We start from the raw sequence: 19,100 nt of genomic DNA, 5'->3' as shown, positions 1-19,100 counted from the left end.
CACACATAACAGTTTTTTTTGTTTGATTTTTCAGGTGATGTAATTGCTGTAATAAAGTCTGTATCATAGAATAGCAATTTGCCATTTTGTTTTTATTTTGTAGATGTTTGATGAATAACTTTAGTTAAATGTAATTTAAGGTACTTTAGTAAAACCAAAAATATTGTAATACAACCATAGTTCATTTGAGGTACATGAACCATGGTTTTTAAACAGCCATGGTTACTACAGTTTTATTTGTAGCATTACTACAACCTTACTGTAGTAGAACCATGGTATCAAAAACAACCTACACGTGTGAATCCATATAATGCAAGTTAATAGGCACTAGAAAGTTGAAGTTCTAAAAAGACATACATTGACAGTAATCCATACAACCCGAGTGGATGAATCAATATCTTCTGAACTATAAATTCGCTTCCATACAAGTGTTAATGAGAGGGTCGAGTTTAGATCTGACATAAACGAAAGCATGTTGTGAAGAATTGTGTTAAGTTTTTCTGTCACATTATAGATCACGTGTCAAACTCCACTCCAGGAGGGCCACTCTTCTTCAACTCTAGCTCCAACCAGCTCCAAAGCTAAACTCTGCAGGAGTTTTACACCCCTATTATAGATGATTTATCATCAAGCATTTATCAACACATGACTTCCAAAAAAGCACAACAAAACTGACTGGTTTATAATTTATTAATCAATAGTTAATTCATATTTTTAGACAAGGCACTTCATGTAATCTGAGCTCTTAAAAAGGAGCAAAGATTTGAAATGACAGCAATCAGCCCATGTCTGCTCATTGGTGTCCCACCCTGAAGAGACCACCGATCCGCCACATATACAGAGAGAACAGGGGAAACTCATCTGCGAGAGTTAACGCTTTAGTTTCCAGATGGATCACAAGCTCCTGGTTTACATTACAATCAGTGTCCTGTGCAAGTTGTTCCAGCAGCCAGAACACATAGAATGAATTCTGATAGCGGATCCAGTCCATCTGATGCTGCAGCTCCTCTCCAGACTTCTGTACGAGACAAAACCCTACCATTATTGAGTCATTATATACAGTATGCACATGTATGACATAAGTCATCATCATTGTTTATCAAGCCAGATTTTAACATACAGGCTAACATAATGATGGAAAAAAATTGTAATGCATATCAATTAAAATCCATTCACATTGAGATTTACTGATTGCAAGCGTGATACTCATTTTATACAACACTTCTATAGACGAGTAATTAATATCCAGTAACTTATGTTTCAGACAAAAAATGGCCAGTTAGCTAACTTTGGTTTTGTCTGTCTACAGATATCATATATTATATGTCTACAAACTTCAGATGAGTAGTAACCACACAAGCATACTGATTTTGTTAAGTCTTTTAAGTATGATCACTCTGGACTGTATGTTTATGAGAATGGGTTTACTCAACTATACTTTGTGGTCAAACTCTCCAGAAGTGAGCTAAATCTCTAAACTTTGAACTCTTGAAAATTACAGAAACTTTGAAATTTACAGATGTCCTAAACAGTAAAAATGATTAATAAATAAAGTAAATAAGGTTTTATGGCTTGTAGGGGTGTAACAATGAAAAGAGGAACGGTACAGGTGGTTGGAGGGGACTAAATATAAAATTTCTTTTTTTATTAAACAGTGGTTTACTGAACAAATTGTGTCTCTGTCTTTAAAGGTGCAATATGTAAGAATTTTGAAGTAAAATATCCAAAAACCACTAGGCCAGTGTTATATATTTTGTTCACTTGAGTACTTACAATATCCCAAATGTTCGCAACTATTTGTAAATCGTAAGAAAATTTTAACCAAGGCTCCAGGATGTGTGAGGAGTCACCTGTCAATTGTGTCATACCCGCATTATCCTCGGTTTCCGGTTTTAAGACGCTTTAATATATTACATGTTTTAATAGGGAAGGGAACAACTGTTTGGTTACATTTATAGACAATTATTGTTATATAGCTCAACATGTTTAGTCTTATTGTTTAAATCTAATTTTCTTGATTTTTTGCGAGTACCATGCTTTACCATGCCTCAGAGAAAAACAATATATTGTCAAGTAGCTAACATAGCATAATCAGATGCAGCTTTATTTTTAGTAACAGTAATACAGAATTTTCTCCATCATACAAATACATTTTAAAATTAATTACATACCATTTATCAACAAAAGACCATCCAGCATTTATTAATATGATATTCTAAAATCGAACTAGCTTACTGCAGTGTGCAACAGTGTCTCACAGCAGCCGCCGAGTGAACGCACAGAGTAACGTTATAACATCATTTTCAACACACATGATTGTATCTAATATGATAAACAGAGCTGAGTTACCTCATACTCATGACCAGAAAAGCGGAAGCGGTGCCGGCGACTGTGACATAATAAAAGTTCCGCTGCTCGCGGCATGTGTTGCGCAATTGCTCCAGCGACCTCGTTCAGCTCCCACAACACTCGGGCCTTCTCTGCTTCATTAAAGCTGTTTTTAGGCCAAAACATTTTTTGTCACATAGAGCAAACATCTCCTCACTATCCGCTAGCTGCCTGTCCCCTGAACACACTGTAAAAAAACGTAGTCGCCACAAGCTCCAAAAATGGCAACAAAAACTACCTGGTGCAGCCTGGACCACGAAACATAATAAACATGTTCCAGCCAATAACCGACAAGAATGATTTTAAATGCGCATTCATGACTGTTTCAGGAAGCACAGAGGGGAGGGGAGGAGGAGGAGGAGGAGGAGGGAGGGTCTAGCTAGCCTCTGTTTTGTTTGACAACACTTCGAACGTCAACAGGAAGTTACTCCACCCAGGATCGCTTAGAGCACCTTTAACGTTAATAATTGCATCCATGAACATGATTTCTTCCCGAGTCCTATCCCGATTATCTCCACTGGCCGTTGAGGTGAAGACCACATGTCCCAAGATTCCGTGCTCAAACTTGGAGTCATCAAGCTATGCCTTTGTTTTGAATAGGCCTCTAGCGGACAGAAAATATTACACCTTTAAATGAATCCAATTATAACTACAATTTTCTTAAGGATAAAAAACATTATCTCTGCTAATGCTATAAACTATGTAGGGAGACCTTACTAGCACATTACTATAATATTTAAGGTTAGAGCCCAAACTATTACCCTACATTCAATTGCTATTTATTTTTAGATATAATAATCAAAACTCAAATAACAAATTGAATGCAAACATGTAAACTGCACATAAGGCAGCTTTTGCATTAACTTCTAAATCTAATTATAAAATTATGTTGTTATTCCAATTCGTTGTTGAAATATAATAATTTATACAGTGGCTGTCATTTTCATGACTGATTTATTTAAACAAACTTTAAATAATCAACACATCACTAACAGGTTAAGTAAAATATAATGAATAGGCTAATATTGTGCATATATTTAGCAAAAGAGTTCATTTCTCAAGCGAACTAACAAGCTGTGGACACGGAATTACTTGTCTGAGGTAAATAATGCTACGTGACATTGTTTACAAGCTGTTTTATTGACGTCTTTCTGCTGTTGAAACACTGATTGAGCGATTACACGAGATATGTCCTGTGCCGCGAAAGTCCTGGAAGTCCTGTACAGAAACGGTTTGGTACGAATACCTGTAACCTGTGGCTCGGGTCCTGCTCTCGCGGCGAGGAGGAGATTGAGATCATGGGGGTCACAGGTGGAGCTCGCTGAGGAGTTTGAGAGAGGTATAAATCTCTTGCACTCTTCAGCGGCCGATGAGAGCGAGCTGCTGGAGGAAGATGTGTCGTCTCTTACATCTTCCAATCCAACCAGTGCTCTACTGGCGTCAAGCCAGGATGAGCAGGAAGTGGCTGATGAGGGTGAAAAGGTTGAAATGGCTGAGACCTCAGCCTCCCTGCCCTCTGTATGTTGAGCTGCAGGAGGTTATGGAATGCGCTATGGCCAGACTCAATCTACAGTGGAAGTGCAAGAAGGAGGAGAAAGTTTGTGGAAGATTAGATGAGCAGTTTCTATCTGGACATAACCACCCTGCTCCCATGAGCCTGAAGTTTTGTTTGTGGATGGACACAAGAGAGGTCTCCATGTGACCAACTGTCCATACAGTGTACAGTGGGAAGACTGTGCTGAGGTGGCAGACAAAAAAAGAAAAAAGAAAAACAGTAGGTCAACAGCACAATAAGTATATGGGTAGAGTTGACAACTCTGGCCAGATGCAGGGAACAAAGTCAGTGCATTGTAAAACACGGAAGTGGGTCATTTTCCAGCACTTCCTGGATACTGCAGTGACCGTCTCGGTTACGTATGTAACCCTCGTTCCCTGAAGGAGGGAACGGAGACGTACGTCAGTAGTGACCGACGAATTGGGATATCGCTAGAGAGCCCCTATCAGCTTCGAGAAGACTAAAACAAGCCAATGAACATTGGCGTGCGATATTTGCATAACGCACCCCTCCCCATCCGGGGCATATAAAAGGGGGAGGAGATGCAATCGCACTCTGTTTTTCGCTGAGGAGACAACTGGTGTCCGCACAACAGCGAGGGTACAGAAACTGTGGCGACGGGACGTACGTCTCCGTTCCCTCCTTCAGGGAACGAGGGTTACATACGTAACCGAGACATTCCCTTTCAGTCGGTCACGTTCGACGTACGTCAGTAGTGACCGACGAATTGGGATCCCAAATAAAACGCCACAGTTACGAACCCCTTCCAGTGCCCAGCGCAAGCTCAGCCGCCCGTCGCACCAATTGGGACGGTGAAGGGGGCGAGCTACCCGCCGGGAAGTCTACTGCTGTTCCGATATACCCACTAAGTAAACTAGACTACACTGGGGAAGCGAACCCGTAGGGGGGCGCTGCGGAGCCACTACCCACCCAGTGGGGAAGGAATTTACGTGGAACATATGGCCTGGCCCGAAGGGCAGAACGCATATGAGTCCCTGGGATGGCTCCACCTGAGTAGGGGGAGACTCATCTGGCAGGTGACAGCAGAAACTCTGCTAAGGGGAAGACACGGGCTCACCGTAGGGAGTAACCGTGGACAATACACATATGGAGTCACTCACCTAGAGGGATTGCAACATATGGAACCCAACCAACAGACGACATCGAAGATGGATGTTGGTCTGGCATCAGACACTCCGCAATGTCCGAGCCGAAAGGGGAGGCGGAGGAACTCGACAGGGTTCACCGATCGGGGAACACGACTGGAGTCAAAGATGCACGTATCCAGCCCAGAGGGCGGGAATGGCATTGCAAGCCGACACATAGAACAGGTTCAACGCGTCTACCGGCTCGTGGAAGCGAGTACACGGGAAGAAACCGGTTCCACACGTAAGCTATAAAACCTAGCAAACGTGTTTGGTGTCGCCCAGCCCGCAGCTCTACAGATATCTGTCAGCGAGGCGCCCTGAGCCAACGCCCAGGAAGAGGCCACTCCTCTGGTGGAGTGGGCTCTCAACCCGAACGGGCAAGGCACGCCCTGGGAATCATAAGCCAGGGCGATGGCATCCACAATCCAGTGGGCCATCCTCTGCTTGGAGACAGCCTTCCCTTTCTGCTGGCCTCCGTAACAGACAAAGAGCTGCTCTGAGGTCCTGAAGCTTCGAGTTCTATCCACGTAAACGCGCAGAGCGCGGACTGGACAGAGCAAAGCCAGGGCTGGGTCTGCCTCCTCCGAGGGCAGGCTTGCAGGTTCACTACCTGATCTCTGAAGGGAGTGGTAGGAACCTTGGGCACGTATCCAGGCCGGGGTCTCAGAATAACGTGAGAATCACCGGGCCCGAATCTAGGCCTTTCGTCGACCGAAAATCATGCAGATCCCCTACCCTCTTCAGGGAAGCCAATGACCAGAAGAACCAGATCGTGCTGATCCCAAAGGGATGACCCCGGAGAGCTGTGAGAACCAGGGTTCCCAAGAGGGTCGGAGGAAGGGCGAGGAGGATGCAGGAATCGTCAGATGTGTTTCCCCAGGGACTTACCCTCAACTGGTGGTGATGTGCGGCAACATACACTTTGAGGGTGGAGGGAGACAGCCTTCGCTCCAGACCCTCCTGCAGGAAGGAAAGCACGGATCTGACCGAGCATGATCGGGGGTCTTCTCGGTGAGAAGAGCACCAGTCAACGAACAGGTTCCACTTCAACGCATAGAGACTCCTAGTGGAAGGAGCTCTTGCGGAAGTGATAGTGTCTACAACCGCTTGCGGGAGATCACTTAGAACCTCCGCATCCCGTCCAGGGACCACACGTGGAGGTTCCACAGGTCGGGACGCGGGTGCCACAGGGTGCCCCCTCTCTGAGTCAGAAGATCCTTCCTCAGAGGAATGGGCCAGGGAGGGGCTGTCGTGAGGAGCATCAGGTCCGAAAACCAAGGTCCGGGTGGGCCAATAAGGGGCCACCAGCAAGACCTGCTCCCCATCCTCCCTGAGCCTTGCACAAGAGTTGAGTAAGAAGGCTCACTGGGGGAAACGCATACTTGCGAAGACCCCGGGGCCAACTGTGTGCCAGTGGCATCCGTGCCGAGGGTACCTGCCGGTCAGGGAATAGAACCACTGGCACTGAGCAGTTCTCCTGGGGAGGCAAACAGATCTATCCTGAGCCTCGCCGAAGTAATGCCAAATCAGCTGGACCACCTGGGGATGGAGTCTCCATTCGCCCGCAAGTGGAGGCTGCCGTGAGAGCTCGTCGGCTGCACGGTTGAGCACACCCGGGACATGAATGGCACCGAAGCGGATCCTCAGATGCTTCTGACCCCATAACAAGAGATGGCGGGCGAGTTGCGACATGCGGCGGGAGCGTAGACCACCTTGATGATTGATGTACGCTAACGGTCCGCGATGTTGTCTGAGCGGACTAGAACGTGCTTGCCTGACAACAGCTCCTTGAAGCGGCCCAGCGCAAGACGAACTGCCAGCAACTCGAGGCAATTGATATGCCAATGCAGCTGAGGCCCCGTCCAAAGACCTGAGGCTGCATGCCCGTTGTACGTGGCGCCCCACCCTGAGGTCAGAGGCGTCTGTGTGAACCACAGCATGCCTGGACACCTGTTCGAGGGGAACTCCTGGCCCGCAGGAACGAGGGGTCTGACCATCCGAGTGAAGGGCACGGCGGCAGCTCAGGTGTCACAGAAACACGGAACGTGCCGCGTTGCCACGCCCATCTCGGGACCCGGCCGTGGAGCCAGTGTTGGAAGCGGCCTCATATGAAGCAATCCGAGCGGCGTGACTGCGGCTGCAGGATGCCATATGCCCCAGGAGCCTCTGAAACATCTTTCAGTGGGGCCGCTGTCCTGCACTTGAGCGCACTCAGGCAGTTCAACACCGACTGGACGCGCTCCTCTGGTGAGTTGCGCAGTCAGGGCGACCGAGTCCAGTTCCATACCGAGATAAGAGATCCTCTGCCCGGGGGAGAGTTTGCTCTTGTCCCAGTTGACCCGAAGACCCAACCGGCTGAGGTGAGCCAACACCAGATCCCTGTGTTCGCACAACTGCTCCCGCGAACTGGCTAGAATAAGCCAGTCGTCGAGATAGTTGAGAATACGAACGCCTTGTTCCTTGAGGGGAACAATGGCCGCCTCCGCAACCTTCGTAAAGACGCGGGAGACAGGGCCAGCCCGAAGGGCAGGACTTTGTACTGATATGCCCGACCCTCGAACGCAAACCGTAGGAAGGGTCTGTGACGAGGCAGAATCGAGACATGAAAGTATGCGTCCTTCAGGTCTATTGCTGCGAACCAATCTTGGGGACGGATGCATTGAAAAATGCGTTTCTGCGTCAACATCTTGAACGGCAGCCTGTGAAGGGACCGATTCAGGACTCGCAGATCCAAGATTGGCCGTAACCCACCTCCCTTTCTTCGGTACAATGAAGTAGGGACTGTAAAACCCTGACTTCATATCGGCTGGAGGGACCGGCTCGATTGCACCCTTCGCCAGGAGGACAGCAATCTCCGCCCGAAGAACAGGAGCACTGTCCAGTGACACCTGAGTGTAAGTGGACACCTCTGAACACCGGGGGACGCCGGGCGAACTGAATCGCATAGCCGAGCCTGATAGTGCGGAATGAGCCAGCGGGACGGGCTGGGAAGCGCTAACCACGGCTTCCAGACACCGAACGAGCGGGACCAAAGGGCACCACAGACGCACCGGAAGGTGGGGCAGCGAAGGCAGAATACTGGGACCCGACTCGGACAGGCTTGCAGCGGCCCGAAGTGGAGTCAGATTCTGCGGGGTGACAGCAGTGCAGATGGGAGACAGTACACGTGGTACGCGGTCTGCACCATCGGGGCTGCCCCCTGCTGGCGAAATGAGAGGGGGCTGCGGACACCGAGGCAGAGCCCCGGGTCCTGACAACCGCGCCCTCTTGTGACCTGGAGGATTGGAAGGGAAACAGCTCTTTCTTGTGAAAAGGTGGGTACCGCTGGACTCCGGAGAGCCAGCGGTGGGACAGACACAACAAGTTTCTCCCGGCCCTCCCCCGGGAGGTGGAGGGGCAGATGGAATCCCCCCCGAAGAGCTGCAACCTTCCTCCTCCAGGTCGCCCGCTTCAGGATCGCGACTTCCTCGACCTCTTGCCACCTGGCTTGGCTTGAGACGGGCTGGGCACCACCGGCCGGCGACCGGCTCCCTGCTGTTTGGCTGGTGGAGGCTGCTGCTTTGGCCAACTTAGCAGGGGCGGAGGACGACGCAGGGTGGGCGCCCTCGGCGACGAGCAGGGCTGAGGCTTGCGCCGCCGGCGGGGTGGAGGCAGCAGCGGGCCGGCCGTGGCAAGACGTGTTTGAATCGCCTCAGCCTGCTTCTGTGGCAGCGGAGAACTGTTGGGCGAAGCTCTCCACCGCGTCGCCGAATAGGCCAGCCTGGGACACGGGGGAGTCCAGGAACCGATATTTGTCGGCTTCCCTCATGTCAGCCAGGTTTAGCCATAGATGGCGCTGCTGGACTACCATAGTAGCCATCGCTTGACCAACAGGAGCGTGCTGTCACCTTTAGTCGCCCGGAGGGCGAAGATCGGTGGCAGCGCGCAACTCCCCCAACAGATGTTGGTCAAGGACCACCCTGCGGGCATCTCCGATAACGCTTTTGCCTGGTATACCTTGCAAAAGGGCCATGGCATGCAGGGCGGAGGCAGGCCTGCCCACAAGCTCTATAAGCCTTCTCCGTCAGAGAGGAAGAAAACTTACAGGCCCGGGACGGAAGGCGTGGGTCACCACGCCAGCCGGCGGCCGTTGGGCACAACTGCATCGCTACAGACCGCTTCGACTGGAGGGATCCCCGTATAGCCTTTAGCCTCTCCCGCCATCCAGGGAGGTGAAGGCGGACGAGGGGCCTGGTCCTCGAACGAACACTATACGGCGTCCGCCAAGACCTGGTCACCTCGTCGTGCACCTCCGGGAAGAAAGGCATCGGGGCGGGACGCTGAGGACCAGCGCGGCCCGCCCCGAAGGTACCAATCGTCAAGCCGAGAGGGGCCGGGACAGGGTGGAGGGTTCCACGCGAGCCCGACGCTCTCGGCTGCCCGGGAAAGCACAGCCATCAACTCAGGGATCCGACTCGGCCACAGCCGCCACCGTCCATGAGACGGGGGCTCAGCCGAGTCATCCTCTCCCGAGGACTCGTGCTCGCCTTCCGATACCGTGATCGACATCTGGTCCTCCGCAGGTGCACCGAAGGACAATACTGGACAGCTCCGAAGAGGGCCCAGGCATGAAACCAACGGCGGTAACACCACTGGGTTGCGGTGCTGTAGAGGCGGCAGGGGCCCGCGGAGCGTTTCCGCTCGGCGGGGAAGCCCTAACCGTGACCTCAAGTCACCCTGCCTACACGCCGACCGAACCGTCACTTCCGGTTCCGAAGCCAGAGAAAACGGCCGCACGGGGCATAGGGGAGGGGACCCCCGCTCCCTGAGAACTTCAAGGAACGAAAGTCTCGACCTCAGCACCGCGATAGTCATGTTCCCACAATGAGAACATGAACCATCTACAAACGCGGCCTCAGCGTGCTGAACGCCCAAGCACGTGATACAGCGATTGTGCCCATCAGCAGGGACCAGGGAACGACCACATCCAGTAGCGCACAGACGAAATGCCATCTCCCCAGATGCAGGGTTCGTCTGTAAAGTCTAATAGAGGGGGAACTCACAGCTCTTTTGTGAATGAGACACACAGGGAGTGTCACGAAGTGTGTTAAACACACACACACACAGGACCCGGCCAAATCGCAGACCAAACAATGTTGGGATTACAGCGGAACGCTGTCTCACAGCCGATGTTGCTGCCCGGACCCGGAAGCTCGTGGACTCGCTGCAGTGTCGTAGCGCCAAACACGGTAAGAGTGTGCTGTTTTCTTCTTTTTTGAGATCTTCTCAGCCGTAGGACACCAAAGCTTGGCTCCGAAGCGAAAGACAGAGTGCGATTGCATCTCCTCCCCTTTTATATGCCCCGGATGGGGAGGGGTGCGTTATGCAAATATCGCACGCCAATGTTCATTGGCTTGTTTTAGTCTTCTCGAAGCTGATAGGGGCTCTCTAGCGATATCCCAATTCGTCGGTCACTACTGACGTACGTCGAACGTGACCGACTGAAAGGGAACAATAGATTAATTTTACACAAAGAGCAGTGTGCCATCCACCAGGAAAAGCCCCTGACATGGCAAAAATTTCAGGAGCTGCTGGCTGCTCAGCTCACAGGCGTTCCCCTCACTGAAAAAATGATTTTTTGATGCTGTTCACTTTTTTAAACAACTTATTTTGATTCAACACCATTGTATTAGGTTTCTGGTTCAAATTCAATTGCTTCATGTTAAATTACGTTGAAACAATTACTTTTTGACTTAACTTGATGTTTTTATATTAAAATAACATGTTGTTTCAATCAAGTAAACCCAACCAGGACTCAGTCAAACAGGATTTTCACTTCCCATCATGCTTTGCAAAGGGGCTGAACTCTAGGAGTGTAAATGTTGAAATAAAGCGTTATTTTAAGCAGTTTTTAGGAAGATGAGAAAATGGAAAGACTTCTTTAATGTTTACTGTTCTATTATGTTGGTATTTAAAAGTTTCTGTTTATTAATAGTTTTAGGGTTACCATTGTGGTGAATTGTTGCACTTGTGTTTTGGTTGAGGACCTGCTAACAAACTTTCAAATTACTTTAATAAGAAAGTTATCATTGTGGTAGTGCTCTGGGTTGCATTTCCCAAAAGCATTGCCACCAATGGACATATGATCAATTTAGGCTTTACTTTTTGGTTAAGGCAATTTAGGATGAATCCAGTATCACATCTAGATTTCTAACACAGAACATCACAAAAGTTATGTAAATCACAAAATTAAACAAGAAGAATTAATTGTAAAAATCAATATATATGAAAGCAATTTATTTATTTATTTATTGCTTTTTATTTATTTTATTTTAAATGAACACAATTGATTCTAGTTAATTTAACATGGTTGATTCTATTGGATTTTACTTGTCTCAATCATGTGGAACCATTGTCCATGATTGAATTGAGTAAGTTGGACATAACTATTTTACATAGATTCTTCCTTAGTAAGTTGTTTTGTCACAACTCAAGGATTTTGCATAGAGTAAAAATAAACCTTTAATGTTAATAAAAACTAAGTTGGTTGTGTGGAAACACTGTCCATAATTGACTTGAGTTAGTTTAAAGTGTCATTTTTTTTGAGTGTATGGTAAAAAGGTTTTAATTTATTAACACTCAAAAGCTATTCTTTGAATTAATGTAATTAAATCATAGAAAGGATTTCCGCGTGATTAAATGGCTTTCTTTCAGCATTAATTTTGTTAGGCTACTTAAATTGCATAGATTGGATCAACTTAAGTAAATGAGTTGGTCCAAAACATTGCAAATTAGTTGGGCTGGCACTATTAAATTAAGCTGTGCCCAACCATAGTAAATAAGTTGAATCAACCTTAATAAATTAAGTTGACCCAACGTAAGTACATAAAATTGGAATAACAGAATTGAATAATGCTGAAATAAAGCAACTTAATCATGTGGAAATCCTTTCCATGATTTTTTTATGTTCGTTATTTTTTTGAGTGCTGGATGGCAGCTCTAAAGAGTGAAGATGCAATCATCTGCCTGCTCCTGTGAGTGACACTCAGAACCTATCGCAGAAGGGCCAGCATGGGTCAGCATTGTTGCATACGATGCAAAAGGAGCACCCCATGGAACTGCCAGGAGTGTGATGTGGGCATATTCTTGCAATTAGATTCAGAGAGAACAATATTTGATTTGAACTGGATTGAAGGTTGCAAAAATGCCAGGAGAACTTTTTACTCTGAATATATGTAGTATCAAGTTTGAAGTGTTAGATTCTTTCATTCATGAGTAAAAGGTGCCCTAGAATCAAAAATTGAATTTACCTCGGCATAGTTGAATAAGTTCAGTACATAGAAAAGACATACGTTGAGTTTCAAACTCCATTGCTTCCTCCTTCTTATATAAATCTCATTTGTTTAAAAGACCTCCGGAAAACAGGCGAATCTCAACATAACACCGACTGTTACGTAACAGTTGGGATCATTCATATGTATGACCCCAATATTTGCATATGCCAGCCCATGTTCAAGGCATTGCACAAGGGCAGCCAGTATTAACGTCTGGATCTGTGCACAGCAGAATCATCAGACTAAGTAAGCAAGCAAGGACAATAGCGAAAAATGGCAGATGGAGCAATAATAACTGACAAGATCCATGATTACATGATATTTTTAGTGATATTTGTAAATTGTCTTTCTAAATGTTTCGTTAGCATGTTGCTAATGTACTGTTAAATGTGGTTAAAGTTACCATCATTTATTACTGTATTCACAGAGACAAGAGCCGTCACTATTTTCATTTTTAAACACTTGCAGTCTGTATAATGCACAAACACAACTTCATTCTTTATAAATCTCTCCAACAGTGTAGCATTAGCCCGTTAGCCACAGAGCATATAGCCTCAAACTCATTCAGAATCAAATGTAAACATCCAAATAAATACTATACTCACAGGAATCGATGCATGCATGCAGCATGAATGACGAACATCTTGTAAAGATCCATTTGAGGATTATATTAGCTGTGTGAACTTTGTTTATGCACTGTATAACTGCACTTATAGTTGAGAACTCGGGAGGGCAGGGAGCCAGAGATTTAAAGGGGCCGCGCAGCCTGAATCGGTGCATAGTTAATGATGCCCCAAAATTTATTAATTAATTAAAAAATTAATAAAAAAAAATCTATGGGGTATTTTGAGCTGAAACTTCACAGACACATTCAGGGGACACCTTAGACTTATATTACATCTTTTGAAAAGACGTTCTACGGCACCTTTAAAAAATGACACCTTGCATTTAAAGACAGCACATTGTGTTGAAAAAGCAAAATATGTGAAAACAACCTATTTCAGCTTCAGGTATGATATGACTCTTATCTTTGGTATTTCTTACCCAATACATTTTAATACATAAAACTTAGTTTTAAAATACTGTCATTAATGTATTTTAAGGTGCTTCAGTAATATTGTCAATAATACTGTACCTTACTAATTTCAGTTTCTTTAGATAAATGCATTAAACTAAAACACTGAACTTTTCCACTAACAAACAAGTGCCTCAATAGGAAGAATGTTTTGATATCTATATGCGTAGTGTGTTGTAACCTACCTCACAGGTTTCCCATAGCTGCTGTGCCAGCTGAATGGTCTGAGACATTAAGAGTTGAATAAATGAAGTTCTCAGGACACAACTTCCTCCCAGAGCCAGCAGACACTCTAACAGCACGCCATGGACTGAGAACTAACAGCAAAATGAGACCACATCAGACAGATCGGCCTCTAGATGATACAGTAATGAAACAGAAATACTGAAAAATGAAATAAACAGACTGAAATTACAGAATATATGTTTCATATACGAGGAAATTAAAATGAGATTCAGGATCATGAGAAAGCTGCTGGAAAAATTGTGCAAAACTTTTGATACTGATAGGCTAAATATATATACAGTAAATTAAGCACTTCATCCATATTAGGTTTCTAAAAAAGGACTATGAAGGCTGTCACAAACATTTTCTAGGTCAATGGCACCACTCTCCCTTTCCTGCAAAGCCGTGGTCACACTACACTTTGAGTACACAAAATTTCTACAGACAGTGCAACAGTCATAATATAATGCATGCGACTCACTTTTTTTTTTATAATACATTTAATTCATCCAAAATATTAAAATATGCAATATATTCCACTATACTGTAAAGCTGCAACTCTTTTTTTAATTCAGCTATGAGGTCACACCATGATGCATCAATCTTCTATTAGTCACACTGGCCAAACTTGAGCTTTGGAACACAGCAAAATTTGCATGAGCATGTCTCCTGCTTGTGTGAATGGAAGTAAATGGAATGAAAAGTGTAGTTTGACCACCTCTTTAGAGTTTGAAATAGGTTCTTACCACTCATTGATGCACTGTACTATAAAAACAAACACAACAGCAACTGTATTCAAATACATTGCAGAAGCCAGAAACTGACATTATTGGATGACAACGGAACTGAGCTGGATGATTACATCACTGATTTCTCCAGAACTGATTTACAGATGAATTGAACATTTCATAATTGAATAACTTTACACAGTTATTGAATTGATCTGAAACAGACTTCAGCTTAAAGGTCCCGTTCTTCGTGATCCCATGTTTCAAACTTTAGTTAGTGTGTAATGTTGTTGTTAGAGTATAAATAAAATCTGTAAAATTTTAAAGCTCAAAGTTCAATGCCAAGCGAGATATTTTATTTAACAGAAGTCGCCTACATCGAACGGCCAGTTTGGACTACATCCCTCTACTTCCTTCTTTAATGACGTCAATAAAACAGTTTTTTGACTAACCTCCGCCCACAGGAATACACAAGAGTTGCGTTTGTAGAGTGTGTTTGTCGCCATGTCGTCGAAACGCTGTTATTTTCATCCTGCAGTCCAATCACCGGGTCTGATTCCGGCTCAAATTGATAGGGTAAAATTAAAGACATGTTTACAATAACACTGAGCGCGTGCATCTCCACGTTATGGTAAGAGGCGTGACCTTTCCGGGCAAGGTTCGCTAAGCTGCTGTCGAATCCCAACACAGGAACCGCTGGCACAATCAGAACTCGTTACGTATTTCTGAAGGAGGGACTTCATAGAACAAGGAAGTCATCAGTCCGTTTTTATGACAGTGGAAACAGCGGTATACAGATAAGTAAATTATGTGAAAAATACTGTGTTTTTTTACACGCAAAACATGAACACATGTTATATTGCACACTATAAACACAAAGCTTCAAAAAACCACGAAAAACGGGACCTTTAACAATGAATGATACTACACTGCTCAAAAAAATTAAAGGAACACTTTGAAAACACATCAGATCTCAATGGGGAAAAATATCATGGTGGATATCTATACTGATATGGACTGGGTAATGTTTTAGAAATTAAAGGATTCCACATCATTTGATGGAAATGAAAATTGTCAACCTACAGAGGACTGAATTCAAAGACACCCCGAAAATCAAGTGAAAAAATGATGCAGCAAAAAATGGTACTCAGTAGTTTGTATGGCCCCCACATGCTTGTATGCATGCCTGACAATGTCTGGGCATGCTCCTAATGGTGTCCTGGGGTATTTCCTCCCAGATCTGGACCAGGGCATCACTGAGCTCCTGGACAGTCTGAGGTACAACTTGATGGCGTCGGATGGACCGAAACATAATCTCCCAGAGGTGTTCTATTGGATTTAGGTCAGGCAAGCATGGGGGCCATTTAATGGTATCAATTCCTTCATCCTCCAGGAACTGCCTGCATACTCTCACCACATGAGGCTGGGCATTGTCGTGCACCAGGAGGAACCCAGGACCCCCTACATCAGCTTAAGGTCTGACAATGGGTCCAAGGATTTCATCCTGATATCTAATGGCAGTCAGGGTGCCATTGTCTAGCCTGTAGAGTTCTGGGCGTTCCTCCATGGATAGGCCTCTCCAGACCATCACTGACATGCTGAACGATATTACAGGCAGCATAACATTCTCTACAGCTTCTCCAGACCCTTTCACGTCTGTCACATGTGCTCAGGGTGAACCTGCTCTCATCTTTGAAAAGCACAGGGCACCAGTGGCGGACCTGCCAATTCTGGTGTTCAATGGCAAATGCCAATCAAGCTCCACGGTGCCGGGCAGTGAGCAAATGGCCCACTAGAGGACGTCAGGCACTCAGGCCACCCTTATGAAGTCTGTTTCTTGATTGATTAGGTAATCAGGCCTGCTGGAGATCATTTTGTAGGGCTCTGGCAGTGCTCATCCTGCTCCATCAAGGAGCAGATACCGGTCCTGCTGATAGGTTAAGGACATTCTACGGCCCTGTTCAGCTCTCCTAGAGTAACTGCCTGTCTCCTGAATCTCCTCCATGCTCTTGAGACTGTGCTGGGAGACACAGCAAACCTTCTGGCAATGGCAAATATTGATGTGCCATCCTGGAGGAGTTGGACTGCCTGTGCAGTAGAGTCTGTAGTGTCCAGGTATTGCCTCATGCTACCAGTAGTGACACTGACCCTAGCCAAATGCAAAACTAGTGAAAAACAGTCAGAAAAGATGAGTAGGGAAAAAAAATGTCCTCCACCTTTAAAACCATTCCTGTTTTGGGGGTCTTCTCATTTTTGCCCATCTAGTGCAACTGTTGTTAATTTCATTAACACCAAAGCAGCTGAAACTGATTAACAACCCCCTCTGCTACTTAACTGACCAGATCAATATCCCAGGAGTTTAACTGACTTGATGCTATTCTCTGATTAAAAGTGTTACTTTAATTATTTTGAGCAGTGTATTTTCTTTCCAGAGCTGCTTTACAGCAGAATTGAATTCTGTATGTATCATTGAAATCATTATTTTTCTGTTTATTACAGTAAAGCTGCTTTGAAACAATCCATATTGTGAACATGAATGTTTATAGCTCAGCAAGCTCAATCTCACATTGTAGTGTCCAGAAATGCAAATTCATACCTCATGATTGTTGTTGTATTTTCCATGTTCTATAGTTCTATAGAGTTCTATAGCATGTCAACATGTTTACAGCTAATGGTCTAATGACACCAACATTTAAAGGTAATTCTATCGCTCCCTTAAGTATGCAATTTTGTTGCCTTCACGGTAAAGCAAGGAATGCACAATATGTCACAAACAAGACTATGTACTTGCAATTGTTTGGCCAAGAATGTGCTTGTGTATTGTCGGCGAGAGTATGGAAAATGATTACGAAAAACAACTTGACTACTATTTAAAAGTTGACTTCCAGGGCAACAAATGAAAGTGTAGAATATGACAGTTTTAAGGTGAAATGTTTAATTCAGGTTATAATGTTTAATTCACCCAAAAAATTTAAATTCTGTCAGCATTTACTCACCCTCATGTCAATATTCAAACCTATAAGATTTTCGCTCAACTTACAAACACAAATGAAGATATTTTTACATTACATGAAGCCTTGTGACATTTCTTGTGCCACCATTTAAAGTCCATTTCTCTAAAACTTAAAAGATCCACATAAAGGTTTTGTAAAAATAATCAATCGAGAGGTCTAATCCAAATCCAAGTCTCCTGAAGAGACACATTGGCTTTATATGATGAAAAGATTTACAATGACGCGCATATTCTAGTAAACACAGACGTATAAATGCTTGAGTGATGCACGAAAACAACATGAGAGTGAGTAAATGAAGAATTAAAATTTTTGGATGAACTAACCATTTACAGTTTGGGAACAGTCAATTTGACATGATTTCTTGCGATTAGAACTATGATTGATTGCATTGATAATCTGAAGCGCATACACGATGGAACAACTCTCCTCAATGTGAAAGCACAAACATAATTTGAATCACCATATCACATTTAATTTTAGTAGTATCATTATTCAAAACACTTTAGATGGTTTATTCATTATATGTATAGTACATTAATAGTGGGAGGGGTTGGATATAGTGAGCACTGGGAGAGTCTGTGTGCTAGGGTCCGCGTAATGTAAAAATCGTCATCGGTGGGTGTACGCGGAGGATCTTTGCAGGACATCCACGTTCATCCCATTTTTTGTGACAGTGCGTACTTAGGCTACAAAAGCACCAACTGCGCATGTGCTGGACAAAACAACATGGACGTCGAACTTTGAAGAGTGGCTGTGTGAAGAAGTCCGTCGCTACCCACAACTCTACAATTCATCAAAAAAAACAATATGAAGATTATTAGTTTTTCACATTTGGGAATTTACAACATAGTTGGCCGGTTCGCTTACATAACTGTAAAACAAACTATTTTTTTTACTCTGCATTTTTATTATTACAGGAGTATGGAGCTCTATCTGTATTGTAATAGAATATTAGGATGCTAATCCACACTAACTAGTTGAAGTATTCTCTCTGTAAACAGTAAACACCCATTGTAATGTCAAACAATGATATGTGTACACATCTGACCTAAATGTGTACACATCTGGCCTAAACACATCTGGCCTAAACATAATCTTATGTTTAGAGGTTTTCAGATTTGCTTGGCATTCTGTGCACCTACATAAAGTATAACAGTGACGCTGCTATCACGTCGTATAAATAACGTCCTACTCCAGTCGTGACAGTTCCTGGATGATCGACTACTTCAGACGTTTCATCGTTGGACTCTGGCTCAAATTGATACAGTAAAATTGATGCTATCTTTTCTGTTCATACATTGTATGAAATGATTTTTCGAATTGATAGCTGTTATTGAGTTATGGAAATGGGCGCGCGGTGCGTGCAGTAGACCAATATCAAAGGCTTGGGCCATCTGACCAATCAGAACAGTGTAGGCTCACGGAAAGGAGGGGTTTAGAGAGACTGATTCTTTGAACTGCTTCTAACGAATCGTTTACAAAACACTGAGAACTGAGGTGAAATTAAATGTATATTATGAGAAAACAAAAGTGTTTTTTGACCTTGCATGCATGTAAACCTGTTATAGGAGACTCCCAAAACAATATTAGGAACCTTAAAAAAGGCATAATAGGGGCACTTTAAGAGATCCAACAAATGCCTGCACTGAAAGTG

At 44.7% G+C, this 19,100-nt stretch overlaps 1 protein-coding gene across 3 annotated transcripts in view; it reads right to left on the bottom strand.

The window, feature by feature from the left end:
* Nucleotides 1-674: 674 nt before the first annotated feature.
* Nucleotides 675-19,100, bottom strand: part of mei4 (meiosis-specific, MEI4 homolog (S. cerevisiae)) — a 31,900-nt gene continuing 13,474 nt past the window's right edge. Inside the window, exons 5-6 of one of the 3 annotated variants that reach the window (XM_048206204.1) lie at nucleotides 13,665-13,796; nucleotides 675-1,018 (exon numbers count right to left, since the gene is read on the bottom strand). In XM_048206204.1, coding sequence (XP_048062161.1) covers nucleotides 794-1,018; nucleotides 13,665-13,796 — 357 coding nt within the window. In that variant the 3' untranslated portion in view covers nucleotides 675-793. Of the gene's footprint in view, nucleotides 1,019-3,436; nucleotides 3,956-13,664; nucleotides 13,797-19,100 lie in introns of those variants that run through there. The other 2 variants (XM_048206201.1, XM_048206203.1) reach the window with 2 other exon arrangements.

This window comes from Megalobrama amblycephala, linkage group LG11 (genome assembly GCF_018812025.1).
Source record: "Megalobrama amblycephala isolate DHTTF-2021 linkage group LG11, ASM1881202v1, whole genome shotgun sequence".
In the NCBI taxonomy this organism is placed as follows: domain Eukaryota; kingdom Metazoa; phylum Chordata; class Actinopteri; order Cypriniformes; family Xenocyprididae; genus Megalobrama; species Megalobrama amblycephala.
The sequence above is the reverse complement of the archived record's forward strand: the minus strand, read 5'-3'. Positions and strand labels throughout refer to the sequence as shown.